At 51.5% G+C, this 14,291-nt stretch overlaps 1 protein-coding gene across 2 annotated transcripts in view; it reads left to right on the top strand.

Moving 5' to 3' along the window:
• Positions 1-14,291, top strand: part of ACOX3 (acyl-CoA oxidase 3, pristanoyl) — a 38,630-nt gene that overhangs the window by 5,932 nt on the left and 18,407 nt on the right. For both annotated transcript variants that reach the window (XM_081062042.1, XM_081062043.1), the window contains 5 exons: positions 3,131-3,219; positions 7,070-7,166; positions 9,056-9,238; positions 10,896-11,018; positions 12,561-12,681. In XM_081062042.1, coding sequence (XP_080918168.1) covers positions 3,131-3,219; positions 7,070-7,166; positions 9,056-9,238; positions 10,896-11,018; positions 12,561-12,681 — 613 coding nt within the window. The remainder of the gene's footprint in view (positions 1-3,130; positions 3,220-7,069; positions 7,167-9,055; positions 9,239-10,895; positions 11,019-12,560; positions 12,682-14,291) is intronic.

The following is a 14,291-nucleotide window of genomic DNA, read 5'->3' as shown; positions in this document are numbered from 1 at the left end:
CACCTGTTTTCAGTTCTTTTGGGGATACACCCAGGAGTAGAATTGCTGGGTCATTCAGTAATTCTGTGTATAACTTTTTGAGGAACTGCACGACTTTCCCGGTTCCCACCATTTTATATTCCCACCAGCAATGTATGAAGGTTCCACATTCTTCACATCCTCACCAACACTTGTTATTTATTTTTTAATAATCACCCTAGTAGACGTGAAGTAGTATCTTGTGGTTTTGATTTGTATTTTCTTAATGACCGGTGATGTTGAGTATCTTATCATGTACTAGTTGGCCATTTGTATATCTTCTTTGGAGAAATGTCTATTCAAGTCCTTTGCCCTGTGGAAAAAAGCAAAGACTCCCCCCCCCCCCCCATCACACACATGAGAAGGCAAAGGCTGTTTACTCAGAACCCGCCCTAGCGGGGTCGGCCACCATGGATTGCCTTTGGCTGAGACCCCAAGGCAGGCAGAGGGGTGGGAGAGCTTCCTGGTGGAGAAAAGGGGGCTCGGGTGTCCTGATGGGGCCTGGGGGAGGCTGGGGGGCTTCTAGAAGGGGGCGTCCCAGGTGACAGGCTCGGGGAGCAGGTGTGGCTGTCTCGGGTTGGTCCTGAGTGGGAAGTGGGGACAGAAGTTAGGGAAGCTGTCAGTTGTTGATCAAATCCTGGCCGATTGTCACAGAAGTTATTGTTCAGCCTCCTCGATTGTCACTGGAGACGGCGGGCTGACGTAAGGTGGCTGCGGCTCTGTTTTATATGAGGTCTGGCCGTTGTCTGTACATTCAGTCTCTCCATTTCTTAATGGGGTTGTTTGTGGTTTTTATTGTTGAGCTATGACGGTGCTGTAGATTTCTGAATACTAAACCCTTTTCAGATAGATGGTTTGCACATATTTTCTTCTATTCTGTAGTGGTCTTTTCATTTTCTTGATAGTGTCCATTGATGCACAGAGATTTGTATTTTGATGAAGTCCTGTTGATGCATTTTTCTTTGTTGCTCTGTCCTTATTTTTCAATTTACATGTGAACTACTGCAGACCAGATATATTTTTCATTACCATTCGTTTCTTTCTTGAGTACAGGTTTGTGCCCGAAGTGAGCTTCTGAAAGAACGGGACTAGAATTCGGCTTCTCTCAGTGTTTCTGTATCTTAGGCTATAGAAGCACAGTGTTTAAAACTCGTTAAAAGTTATGCTTCAAATACTCAGATGTGTTTTGTCATTCCTCCATCCAGCAGATCCTCGCTGTGTGCTCAGTGAGTATCCAGCAGAGGCTCAGGGCACCATGGTTCCCTGTCCTCATGGAGTTTGCCATTCACTGAGAAAGAAAGGCTGAGACAAGTAATTGCAAAGCTATTTAATTAGAATTGTGATGTATGTTATAGATTGTTAGCTGATAAGCTAGAGGGACTTTTTGTTTGTATCATATCAGGTTGGCAGTCACCAAATATTGTGGAAAATCTTATATGTAAATTGATACAGTTAAATATTTTGGAGATAATTACTATAACATTAATTCTGCTTTTGACTTTAATCAGAGTCCATTCCTTGATTCGCGAGGTTAATACGATGTTTGTAATGACTGTTATCATTTATTTCTAGATGAACCGAAAACTTGCGTTAGTGTTTTTCTGTTTGATCACTTGAAAATCACCAACATTTGTAATGTTTCTTTTTCACCTCATCACTATTTTTCCCAACTATTTTTTTTATTTCCAAGGTTATAAAAAGTTTGTATCTGAATCTTTCCTGAGCTTTACTAAAACACTTCAGAAACAGGGAAAGATGATCTACATTTGGGCTTTAGTCTGTTATTTTATTTTAAATATCATTATTATAAAGTTTAATTAGGTTAGATGAAATAAATAAAAATGAGCAATGCATGCAAATAGCTAAATCCCAAACAGTACAAATTCAGTATTTCTTTAAGGCAGAGTTTCTCATCTCTTAACATTTGGGCTGGATAATTCTCTTGCTGTGGGCCATCCGGGATCTGTAGGATGTGAAGCAGCACCCCTGGCCTCCCCTGTGGTCCCCCCCCCCCCATTTATGACCACCAGAATGCCTTAGACACTGACACGTCCCCTGGAAGGGAGGGGATGGTGATGGAGTGACACCTGGTTGGGAATCGCTACTTTGAAGCTTTTCTAAACTAAAACTCCATATCCTTCCTTAGCATAGAGCTCACATAATGAGGAGCTATGTGCTAACTATAGCTGTACTTTTTAAGGTAAGTCTATTTATTGGAAACTCATTTGGGGAAGCAGAGATTTACAAAAATAATCTTAGGCTGTTTCTCCCACCGCAATATGTACACAGCCATTTCGTCATTGTATTAAAACCAGCAGAAAGTCCTGTACCGAAAGCCCCGGTATTTCATTCCTAAAGTCCTCCAGGCAGCGTGTGCTAGCCGGTTCCTGGAGTAGTTTTCCAGTGCTGCCTACTGTGTTTCCCCCAAAATAAGACCTAGGCGGACTATCAGCTCTAATGCGTCTTTTGGAGCAAAAATTAATATAAGACCCGGTCTTATACCCGGTCTTATGTTATAATAAAATAAGACCGGGTCTTATAAGAATTTTTGCTCCAAAAGATGCATTAGAGCTGATGGTCTGGCGAGGTCTTATTTTGGGGGAAACACAGTAACAAAACAAAGCAGGGCAGACCGGGGCTTAGAACACCAGAAGTGACTCTCCCACAGTCCGGAGGCCAGAAGTCCAAATCCAGGTGTGGGTGGGGCCTCTTGCTCCCACCCCCAGGCTCAGGGAAGGTCCTTCCTGCCCCTCCAGCCTCAGGTCCCTGCCAGAGTTCCTGGAATGCAGCCCCATGATGCCAGTCTCTGCCACCGTCTTCACTTGGCTTCTCCTCTCTCCGCGTTCTGTTTTCTCTGACTCTTCTGGGACTCTTGTCACTGGATTTGGGGCCCGCCTGAGTAATTTAGGATGATCTCATCCTGAGATCCTTCACTCAGTCACATCTGCAAAGACCCCATTTCCAAGTGAGGCCACATGTTTGGAGGACACGGTTTACCCCCTGCAGCTACTTGGAGGGAGCCTGAGGCTCTATCACTGGGATTGGCACCAATCCATTTGAGTTTTGTGTGCTTGGCACAGTTGTCATCTGTTGTTTTCTGTGGTTTGTACAGATTCGGGACCCAAAGACCCTCCTTCCCATGCCCGGGGTGATGGTGGGCGACATAGGGCAGAAGCTTGGACAGAACGGTCTGGACAATGGGTAAGTACACCGAGCTTCATGGTCATGATGGCTGTCCCCGGGGTCCATCCTCAAGGCTCCTTGTCAGGGCTCAGGTTCCTACCCCATATCCGCTCGAGCCTGTGATGTCACCAGGCCTTCAGTGCTGTCCCCACACCTGCCTATGGAGCCAGGTAAAGTGTGATGGGTCCACGCTGATCTTGGGGTAGAGCGTGGGGAGTGTCTCAAGTCTCTGCTTGGACCCTTAAAACAGACTGTGCCAGAGGGCGGGGGAACCATTGATTTTTACGCAGTGTTAGTTTGAGGAGAAAACAGAAGAAAATTGTTAAAAAGCAAAATCAAACACACACAGAACCCTTCCAATTAGTACTGTCTCAGCATTCTGTGCGCCTCCCTCACTGACCTGTACCAAGAGCCTGTTAACTGATGTTGGAGTCTAATGGGGGCCATCAGTTCCTTAAACCATTACTTTGTGTGGGTGCGTGGGGGGCCCCTGGCCTGGACAGGCCGTGTGGCACGAGGTGAAGTTTCACCATCCTGGCCCTTTGTCCTCAGCTCTCAGCGAGGCAGTGATGCAATTCAGTCTGTTTGCCAAGATTGCACTGGCCTGGGGGAGGGGGCATCAAGGAGGGCGGTGCAGGAAGTGGGTGAGGTGGGGACTGTCTCTTTCTGCACTTGGAAAAGGAGTCCTTTCGTGAGGTCCGTGCGTTCCACTTTGGGCTCGGAAAGTACGGGTGTCGTGACTCCATCTGTGGAAGGGTCTGAGTGTATGACCTGGTCAGCTGTATCTGGTCAGCTGTATCCTCCAGCAACTGGTGGGGGTAACTTACCCTCCAGCTGCAATTAAATGCTACCAGGTCACATCCAGTGGATGGCACCTCTCGTCACTGTTCACTTGGTTTCTCCAATCAGAATCTTTAACATTGCTTTGGGACAGCCTCGGAAACCCCTGCACTTGGTTCCCCCTAAATACTTCCAGAGACAGAGCACTGCCCCTTCTGAGGTGCTGCCCCGGGGAGCATTAAGTATAGCACCAACGATAAATGCGTCCTGCTGGTGTGGCCCAGGCTCTCCTCAGACTCACAACGCCAGTCACCTCTAGCATGACCGAGGGCCAGCGTGGTGACCACCCCGTGAAGGAGTTTCAGAGCAGCTCCACCGAACTGAAGTGACCGTGCCCCGTGCAACTGCTCAGTGTCAGGCCGAGGGGACATTGGAAGCAGCCATACTCGGTCCCTGGGCTCACGGGCTGGGGCTGGGGCGTGAGCCACGTGTGACTCAGCAGCGCCCTTTTCCCTGCTCCTGGGAAACCCTTTCCCGGGCCCGGGCGCACATGCCCAGCAGAGGGCGCACGGGGTTCGAGGACCCGACCTCCTGGTGGCCTTTTGCTCTTGCGGGCAGTGCTGTCAGATTTGAGTATCCATTGTAATTGAGTAATTTTTTGGACCGAGGTCACTTATCTTGAAAATGTAGGTTAGATTTTGTCACTTTACAAGAATTTCCAAGTGTCTCGGATGACTCTAGGAATCAGAGGCAAACATAAATTGTGAGGGTTAGTTTTAGCTAAATACTCTGAAAGCAAAATAACAAAGACCCTCTTGGGTGAGATTTTGGCCTCTGAACCTTTATGTGCAGGGCATTCTCACATATTTGCTTTGAGGTGAGGCCGGGCGCTCAGGCCCTGGGAATCCATCTTGAAAGTGGATGGAAGGAAGTCCTGCGAGGCACTAGATGTGCTTGGCCCCAGGTGAGGCTGGGTGGTGGTGGGCGGCCCCAAGGAGGAAGGAAATTGCTAGAACATGGAGCAGGAGGCCCAGGGTGGAAGGGTGTGTGCAGCACCTGGGGGCCAGGCCTGCCACACACACGCTCCCCGTGTCACACACACCACATGTCACACCACATGTCACACACACCCATGTCACACATACCAACTGTCTCACACACACACGCACACCCCAGAGCCCTCTGGGAACACTGGAATTCTGGCTTGCAGCCTGGCCCACCAGTCTGACCACCATCTGACTGTTTCTGGAACAGCTATTGTGGCATACCAGTACTCAAAAGAGAATATGTAAAAAAAAGCCTTTTCAAATTATTTTCCAGTGACAGTCGACATACAATACTGTGTAAGTATCAGGTGTACGGCATAGTGATTAGACAGCTATACACCTTACGAAGCAATCGCCCTGATAAGTCTAGGACCCATCTGGCACCATACCTAGTTATTACAATAGAGAAGATATGAAATTTTGCTTTCAGTAAACTCAAGCCAATCCTTCTGCAAGTATAAATATATTCAGACATGTTGTATCTCTGTGTCAAGAAAGGTGATAGTTTTCCATTCCTTAAAAAGGGAGCTTTGAGTTTACAAGTAACCACCAGGGCATCGTCCTGGTGGGCCTTCCCGGGCCCTGCGGTCTCCACGCAGCCAGTCAGCACCACCCCATGAACCTTGAGCTTACAGCTCACCCCGAGACAGGGCCCGAGTGCGCGAGGCTGGAGCCTGCCGAGAGCTGGTCATTTCACAGGTGGGAGGGCGACTCACAGAGGTTGGCCTCTTGCCTGGACACCTGTTCCCCATCTGCAAATCTCCTAGAAGCTTCCTAAGGAATTTAGGCGGGGGCTCTTCCAACCCGCCCTGTGCCCAGCCCAGGTCTCTGCTCTTCCCTGGGGAAGCTGGAAGGTGCCACTTGTCTTTCCCCCAAGACTGTTCCCGGACCGCACTGTCCCCGGACCGTTTTGCCACTGTTGATTCATTCCACGGCACTTGTTGACCCATTATAAAGGGGTGATGGAGACCCTGGAAGCTGCCAAAGAGAAGTGGGTGGCTCAGTGAGGACATGGACAGTAGGTGTTCGCTGCGGAATGGCACAGCCCTCTAATGGTACTCTGGCCTCACCAGTCCCCACACAGGCTGGGTGGAGAATCCTGGCAGGCCTCCTGGAGGAGGTGGCGTCAGGAGAGAGCCTGGCCAGTGTGAGGGCCACAAGCAGACATGACCCAGCCACCGGCTGCAAGGAGGCCAGCTGGGGGGGCAGTGGGCAGGGTCCCTCCCAGGGCTTACCATGTTTTCACAGGGCTAAGATTCTCAGGTGGCAGACTGGACCCGTCTCATGCAGGGCAGGACCATTCCCGAGGGCAGGACAGGCCGGAGGGGTGGGTTCTGGAAAGAGCTAAGGGGAGGTTGTTGCAGTAAGTCAGACAAGAAGGGGTGGGAGCTGAAGGACGATCGTCCGTGTGACAAGGGAAGTGCTCTTTGCATCAGGTACGTGACATAGGAACTTGATTCTTTAAGATGGTTTGGGTTTTTGGCACAGTTTATGTGACCTCCAGTACTTGCGTGACCTTGTCCCCAGACTGTTGTGAAGTAGCCTTTCCTGGCCTGACCTCTGTAACAATGCCTTCCATCACTAATATATGAGCCTGTTCTCCATCATCAGGGTGTAGATTCCGGTGATTGAAGCGTGAGAACCAGGGAGTCTAATCTTTATAACAAATAGCTGCTGTCTTTTCTGTTGAGTAACTTTCTCGATGGCCTGCGGTATGGCGTTGGTTCTTGGAGCTCACTGAGGAGGCTGACATCTAAGTGCCCCTAGGACCCCGCCTCCGAATGACCCATAGGTGGCTGTTTTGTTTCACATGGAAACCCACCACACATACCTACTTTCTTTTTAACCTACTTTTTCGGATAGAAAAAAATTGATGAAATTTCCTGTTTGCCGGTGTTTGTTTTCTCTCCTGTTTTCTTGATCTTTGGGGATTTGGGCACCTTGTAAGCTGTCCTTTGCTTTCACTCGATGGGGTTTCGGGAGGCAGAGGGGATAAGGCCGGCTCCAGACTGGTATAACCCGAGGTCCCATGTACCCCCCAGGTTCTCCATGTTCCACAAGGTTAGGATTCCTCGCCAAGACCTCCTGAACCGGACCGGGGACGTCACCCCTGAGGGCACCTACGTCACCCCCTTCAAGGTATGGTGTCTCCATAGGAGAGCCCCTGTAACCACGAGGAGGAGGTCTGCCACAGGAGCCCGTTGGCTGGGGCAGACCTCTCTAGGTTTGGGTTCCAGTGCCACCACCGAGGAAGGGGCCACTTGGGTCAGCCCCACCCCAGGGCCCAGGCATGATGACGTGCTGACCCACAGCTGCCTGCGGGCCTCCACACCCCTGCACCGCCCCCGCCAGCCCCATGGGGTTAGTTAGGGAGGCCCCCTCCACCAGTGCTATTCCCCACGGTGGATTTAAAGGTGAAAGGTTACGTGCTGGGCCATCCACAAATCAGGCTGACAGGGTTCTTGGTGTCCAGGGCTCATTGCCCCCTTAAACCCATTGAGTGGTAGACACACAGTGGTGTGGCCCTGGGCCCTCTGTAGTCGTGTCCCACCTTGTAGAAGCTGATTGCCCTCCTGAGTGAGTCCGGAGCTCACAGCCAGGATGGCTGTGTCCCGGGAGCCTATATGCTTCCAAGAACTGTGCCCGGACGGCAGGCCTCAGCTGATTGGAGCTGAGACAGCGTGACAAGTGCGCTGAGAGATAAGGAGAGCAACAGACTGTGAAACCAGAAGTCATTTATACACGGAGATAAAGTTAATAGGAAAATGAATAATTGAAAGAAGGAATGCAATGGGATGAATAGAGTGGGAGAATGAATTGGAGGCTGGGAAATCCTAGGAAGGGGCAGCAGGAAAGGATGAAAGACCATGAAGAGAAAGTTTGGAGAAGTGATGACGATAAATGCCAAGAAGAAAGAAGGAAACGTGATTGGAGGGAGCCATGGAGAGCCCAAGAGGAGAAGGCAGGGGCATGCACACCCCAGATACACGGCTCAGAAACTTAAGAATTTCAAAGAGAGAACCCCGAAACCTTCCAGGGAGAGGGTGTGGACCTGACACCAATGCAATAAAACTCACTTTCCCTCAGACTTCTCCAGCCTGACACCAAATGCAAGTAGACATAAGATGTTTTCTCCCACAGAGGAGGATGATTTAAATGTACGCTTTTAAATCCAACTAGACTGGCATCCGCACGTGAGAACGTAACAAACATTGCCCAGCATGCCCAGTTTGGGAAGGCTGCCACACAAATACCGCAGGGGATGCAATTTTGGAAGGAAAGCCCAAATAATAAGAGACGTGAACCCAGGAGAAGCCGCAAGAGGTGGGGAGGGCAGGGTGATGGGACGATTCAGGAAAGCCCTGGATTAAACACACACCGCCACGGGCCTGAGGAACACGGCGCTAGTACACCGAGATTTATGACCAAAGATTGAAACTAGATGCCCACAGAGGGATTGTCTATTTTAAAGGAACACAAATGGGCCTCACACCCCTTCAAATGGTTGCCTTGTTGGGGGGAGAGGGATTCTGGGGGCTGAGGGTCACAGGGAGGCATTTATAAAACAAAACGTTGATGCCAGCAATACAATCTCGGCCTGGGGTTATCCCTCCCACCCCCCACCCCCCTGCAGGCTGTCACACAGGCTGTCTGAGCGCAGTGAGGGGGACAGCAGGGCTTCCAAACCTCCTGGTGGGCAGCTTGCACCCCCCAGACACCGAGCCCTTGCATAGCACTACTCCCTCCGCTGCAGCCCCCTCCCCGTGGAGCTGAGCACCCCCCCACACTCCAGTGCCTCCCCACCCCATCCCACCACAATTCACTAATGACACCTGCACCCCCTGCAGCCCAGCCGGGGCTCCCTGCACCTGGAGCTCTGTGTCTGGGGGTGCCCTGGGGGCGGCGCCTCGTGGGTGGGCACTTTGCACAGATGAAAGTAGGAACAGGTGCCCCTCCATCTTTGTGCCTCTTCCTGGAGGTGGCCTGACGTCCTCCTGCTGATGTGCCTCGTTGCTTTTCTCCCGCAGGACAGCAGGCAGCGCTTCGGAGCGTCCCTGGGCAGCCTGTCCGCCGGCCGGGTGGTCATCGTGGCCATGTCCATTGTTAACCTGAAGCTGGCCGTGTCCATCGCGCTCCGCTTCTCGGCCTCCCGGCGTCAGTTTGGACCAACAGATGAGGAGGAAATACCAGTCCTCGAGTACCAAATGCAGGTCTGGTTTCACAAGTATAATGTCACTTTCTTTCTATTACGCATGCAGATAAACCTTCTGTTTCAGATGACTGCTGTTGTTTCCTGGGACTTCACCAAACCTCTTAAGGCAATTCACAGAGCGGTGGATAGGAGTTACCAGGGCGTTCAGTAAATGGTCTTGCATTAAAAGGAGTCTGTATGACTCCCCCAAATAAGGAAGCCCGAGAGCGCGTGGCAAGGCTCTGGGGAGACAGGTGTGCACACTCACCGCTCACCTGTGAAAGCTCTCGGGCTTTGGCGGAGTCCTTGCACGTCCAATGTCAGTGACCCATCGTCCCATCCTGAAATGACCCCAAGGACATAAGAGGAGTGTGCAGCGCTGTTCATTGCGATGTCATCTAGAGTAGCAGAAGGGTCCCTCATCCTCAGAGGTGAGGCAGCCCGGTGCAACCCAGAAAAGCCAATTGTCACCTGGAGAGGGGACGTGCATTTTATCCCAACGAACACTCATGGTGCTATGCGGTGCCAGCCCTTCCTCACACACCACGTGGTCAGTCCTCACGCCAGGTGGCTGGCGTGTTCCCGGCTTATGGGTGGGCGACGGGATCAGGGATGTGACTCCCACGGGACATCAGTAGCTAAACCTGGCCCAGATCTTAGGCCAGGTTCACAAAGGTGACTCTGAGTGAACATGTCCGGGAATTATAACAGACTTACCATTGGTTCTTCTAACACTTCTGTGACTGTCTATTTGAACCCGTTTTAATAATAAATGAGGGACAGCATAGTGTCCTGCTTCATGCTGTGTGGCACACATTGCTCGCCACCACTAATCCTGTGGCCTTTGTGAGGTCACCATGCATCTGACTGTGGGCATTGGGGTGGCTCAGCGATTACGAGGGCCCACTTGGGCCACAGTGCTTGGCTCCTAACCCCATCCCTGCGGGCTGTGTGCCCTTGGGCAAGGCACCGGACCTCTCTGTGCTCTAGTTTTCTCATTTGTTAATCGGAATGGTAATAACCTCTTCATAAGATGGTGGTAAGAATTAAACTCGTTCATACATAGAAACATTGGCACAGAGTCAGGCAGTGAACACTCAGCAACAAACGCTGATGATGGTGGCGACTGTTCCCCGGGTCTTCTCAGGCTCCTGCCTTCCATCCATGTGACTGTGGCTGTGCACAGGTCACTAGGACACGCTCCCTGCCTCTGAGGAACTTCAGGCTCCCTGTGAGCCTCAGTTTCCCCATCGGGCTCAGGGATGATTGCTTCATCCCTCAGAGGCTCACAAAGCACCACGTACCAGCCACTCTGTGCCACACTCCGGGCACAGCAGGCTGGTTTTCCTGGTTCCCAGGTAGACTGAGACTCTGTGCCAGGCAGCACTTTGACGAGACAGCAGTGAGAAGTGTGTGTGCAGGGAGCTGTGTGTGGGACAGTTGTGCCTTTGCGTGAGGTTGTTGGGGGTTGGGAGAGAGAACTGGCCCGGTGAGGGCGAGAGTTCTGTGGCTGCGGGCAGGCTGTAGGACCTTCCACATTCATTGGGGGACGTGGGCGGTGACTTCCTACCCTCCCCTTACCCTGGCTCCCTGCTGTGCCCTTCACGGCCACCGTGAGGCGGTGGGTTCCTTATCAGCACTTAGGTGTGTTCATGCACGTGTCCTATCCCCTCTAGCAATGGCGCCTGCTTCCGTACCTGGCCGCTGCCTACGCCTTAGACCACTTTGCCAAATCGCTCTTCCTGGACCTGGTGGGGCTTCAGCAAGGTCTCCTGGAGAACGACCGGAGCGCCAGGCAGGTGAGAGGAGACTCACTTTTCCCCGCAGCGTTTTGTTATTTCAGCCTCACTGAGCTTGCACATCAGCCTTTGTCCCAAAACAACACCAGACCATGGGTTTGTGGGGGGAAGGCTCCCCCCGCCTCTCGTCAGCTGTGTCCCCCCCGGAACTCCTGGAGCCTCACTGATGTGAACGGTTCGAATGCGTGTCCACATTCCCACTCCTCAGGATGTGTGACATGACCCCTGACGGCACTCCTGTGTGTTCAGCTGGTGTTCTCCTTTGAGGACACGATGGTTTTGCACAGCCCACGTGACCTGCCCCTCAGTAGCTTTCACGGTTCTGATCCTTTCGTAAACAAGCACACAGAGGTCTGAATCCAGCTGACGGGATTTGCATTGACAGGCAAGGACGGGTGCCAGAAACGGGTGTGCAATTCCACCGAACTCAGCCGCCCCGAAACAAAGTCCCTTGTGAATTTCTGCGTCAGTGGTGTAAGAGTTGACTTTCTGTAGCTCCCTCTTTGTCTCCTGGGCAGCCGTAAAATGTGAAGCTCAAGTGCATTTGAAAACGGATTAGAAATGCCACAGATGAGGGGTATGTACAACGCCCTAGAAGGCCTGTGTCCAGTTAGTACATTCTGGAATATTCGGCACAAACATCCAGCAATCAAGAGGCTGTGGCTGGCGCAAGGGTGGCCAGCAGGGGCCGCTGTGAGCCGAGCTGAGGTCCACTGTGGGGGTCTTTCCCCAGGAAGGCAGGGGTTAAGGTGTTTTTCTCCAGCATGAGTCATTGAAAACCTTTGCCAGCTGACACTGGAATTATTCTCCTGTTAATAATGTTGTAAAGTGTGATCACTCTTTATGCTTCCTGAAACTCTGGTTTAACCCAGGCACCACAGGACCTCACAGTCGCCCTTACTTGAAGTTGAAACCACTAGTAAAACAGGTCATCTTAGGTAGCAGGTGTGTGCCTGTCCTTTTTGAGATAAAGAGAATTGTTTTCATTAAATGTCAAGTAGAACTAAGGCTATTTGTAAGAAGTGAAGGCCCAGGGACGCTGGCTGGGGAGCGCCCTTGCGGAGTCCGCTGTGAATGGCCATCCCCCTCGCCATCTCCCGGCCCTCTCCCCTCAGAGGGGCTCCACCTGGACATTGTCAGCGATCCCTTGCTTGTCTGCATAGTGTCACCAGAAGTGGTTGCAACCTTCAACAGCATGTGGCTTGGTGTCACGTGGGTGAACATCCCATAAATGAGTCGTGACGTGTGGTTCCCTGAAGTTAGCTTCCACCATCAGCCTTCCGGCCCTGGCACTTGTTTGCTGGACAGAGCACTGGCCCCTCTACCTTCCTGGCTGTGACATTGCATGAGTGTCACCACGAGGTAGCTGTTCTTGGGGGACTCTCCCATTTTATGTTAAAACTGTGTTTCTTTCTCCTGTAGTTGTCAGGTGTCTCGGATTAGATTGGAGGGGACTTGCGCCTTTGATGCTAGGGCTGGACAGACCCCTGGCCTGGGGTTGGCGCCTCTTTTCACCTGTTCTTCTTGGATTTCCTCCCCAAGGCAGAGCTCGGACGTGAGGTCCACGCCTTGGCGTCGGCCGGCAAGCCCCTGGCCTCGTGGACTGCCCAGCGGGGAATTCAGGAATGCCGGGAAGCGTGCGGAGGACACGGCTATCTGGCCAGTAGGTTTCAGAGAAGCGTGTGACAATTTCCTGTCCTTACCCCTACTGTTTGACTCCAGACCATGGGTCCTCAAGCTCCAGCCTGAGGGCCAAAACTGCTGCCACTGGTTTCTGGGAACAAAGTTTTATGGGGACACGGCCACACCCGTTCATTTAATGCATTTTCTGTGGCGGCGTCCTCACTCTATCAGCAGAGATGAGTATGTCGGCAGAGCGTGAAATGTGTACTGTCTGGCCCCATCCAGAGCGAGTTTGCTAACCCCTGCCCTGGACCGATCCCTCTGCTTTCCGATGCCTGATGTTCCTCCAAACGTGGAGATCTGGGGGTACTTATGCAGCCTGGAGAAACGTTGTGTGGGTACTCACTCAAAACCAGAACGGAGAGGAGGTGGTCTGTTCATTTGAGTTGTAACTTTCTGGTGAACGCCTTGGCAGTACAGTGGCACCAAGTTTTGTTCTGGTGAAACATTCTTAAATGTACAAAAAAAAGTCAGTTTTTATTGGCATTGACCTGTTTGGGCATCTGGCCTGTGGGCCCCCAAGAGCCAGTCCTAGCTCTGCCACTCAGTAGCTGCCTCACTGTGGGCCATCTGCCTGACCTTGCTGTGCCTCAGTTTTCCTTATCTGTAAAATGGGGATGAGAACAGCACAGAAACATAGGTCCCTGCAGTGATTAAGTGAATTACTGCACGTAAAGCATTTAGCAGAGTCAGCCATGTCGCATGTGCCCAGTAACTTTTACTTGCTGTTGTTATTAGAATTACTATTATTACAGTCATCATTAGCATTTGCAGTGTACAGCCAATTTCCTGTGCCCTAATCGTAAATAACTTATTGGTAAAAATCTTGGTTACTCCAAGAAAGCCCATGCACATTCCAAACAACAGAATTGGCAGAGCCCCTTTTGATAGTCTGTATCTCCAGAAGCACGTTAGGCTCTAGCCGAGCTTGAGCATGTCAGTGACAGCCTGTGGGTAGCTGCCCAGGTGAGTGGCCTCCTGCTCTCAGTGAGGTTCTGTCCCAGACGCTTCTCTGGCTGGCGGCGTGGCCCCGGTGCCCCCACGCTGGCCTCTCTCCATTGCTTACTGACCTTTGGATGACCATGGCTCTGCACCAGTTGCCATTTCCATGTTTTGTCCTCCAGGCAATGGTCTTTGTAGTTTCTTTTTGTTGTTCTAAGTCATGGAGACGCTGTAAATAGTTTAGAACAAGGAAACTGAATCCTGAAACACTGCTGACAACTGAAAAAAAGGGCTGACTCAAGTGTCATTACATATACAAATACTGGCCTCAAGCCAAGAGACTGAACTCAGCAGGGAGAAAGGTAAAGCCCTTTATCTAGGCTTAAGTATACCACTTGTAAATTATTTCTCAAGGTCACTCCCAGCTCTTCAAGGTCAGTGGTGTGACTGGCGTGCGCAGAGTCAGAGAGAACCAGGAGGGTGGTGCAGGCCACCGTGAGCCTGCAGTCTGTGAGCGCGAGAGGCGGCAGTCCCACGTTTCACTGCTGGGTCCTCCATCCCAGCCTCACATTCAGAGAACATTCTCATCAAGGGAAGGAGACACGGACGATGAGTGTCCGGGAAGCACAACTTATAAAGTATGCGAAG

This window comes from Rhinolophus hipposideros (genome assembly GCF_964194185.1).
Source record: "Rhinolophus hipposideros genome assembly, chromosome: 1".
Lineage (NCBI taxonomy): Eukaryota > Metazoa > Chordata > Mammalia > Chiroptera > Rhinolophidae > Rhinolophus > Rhinolophus hipposideros.
The sequence above is the reverse complement of the archived record's forward strand: the minus strand, read 5'-3'. Positions and strand labels throughout refer to the sequence as shown.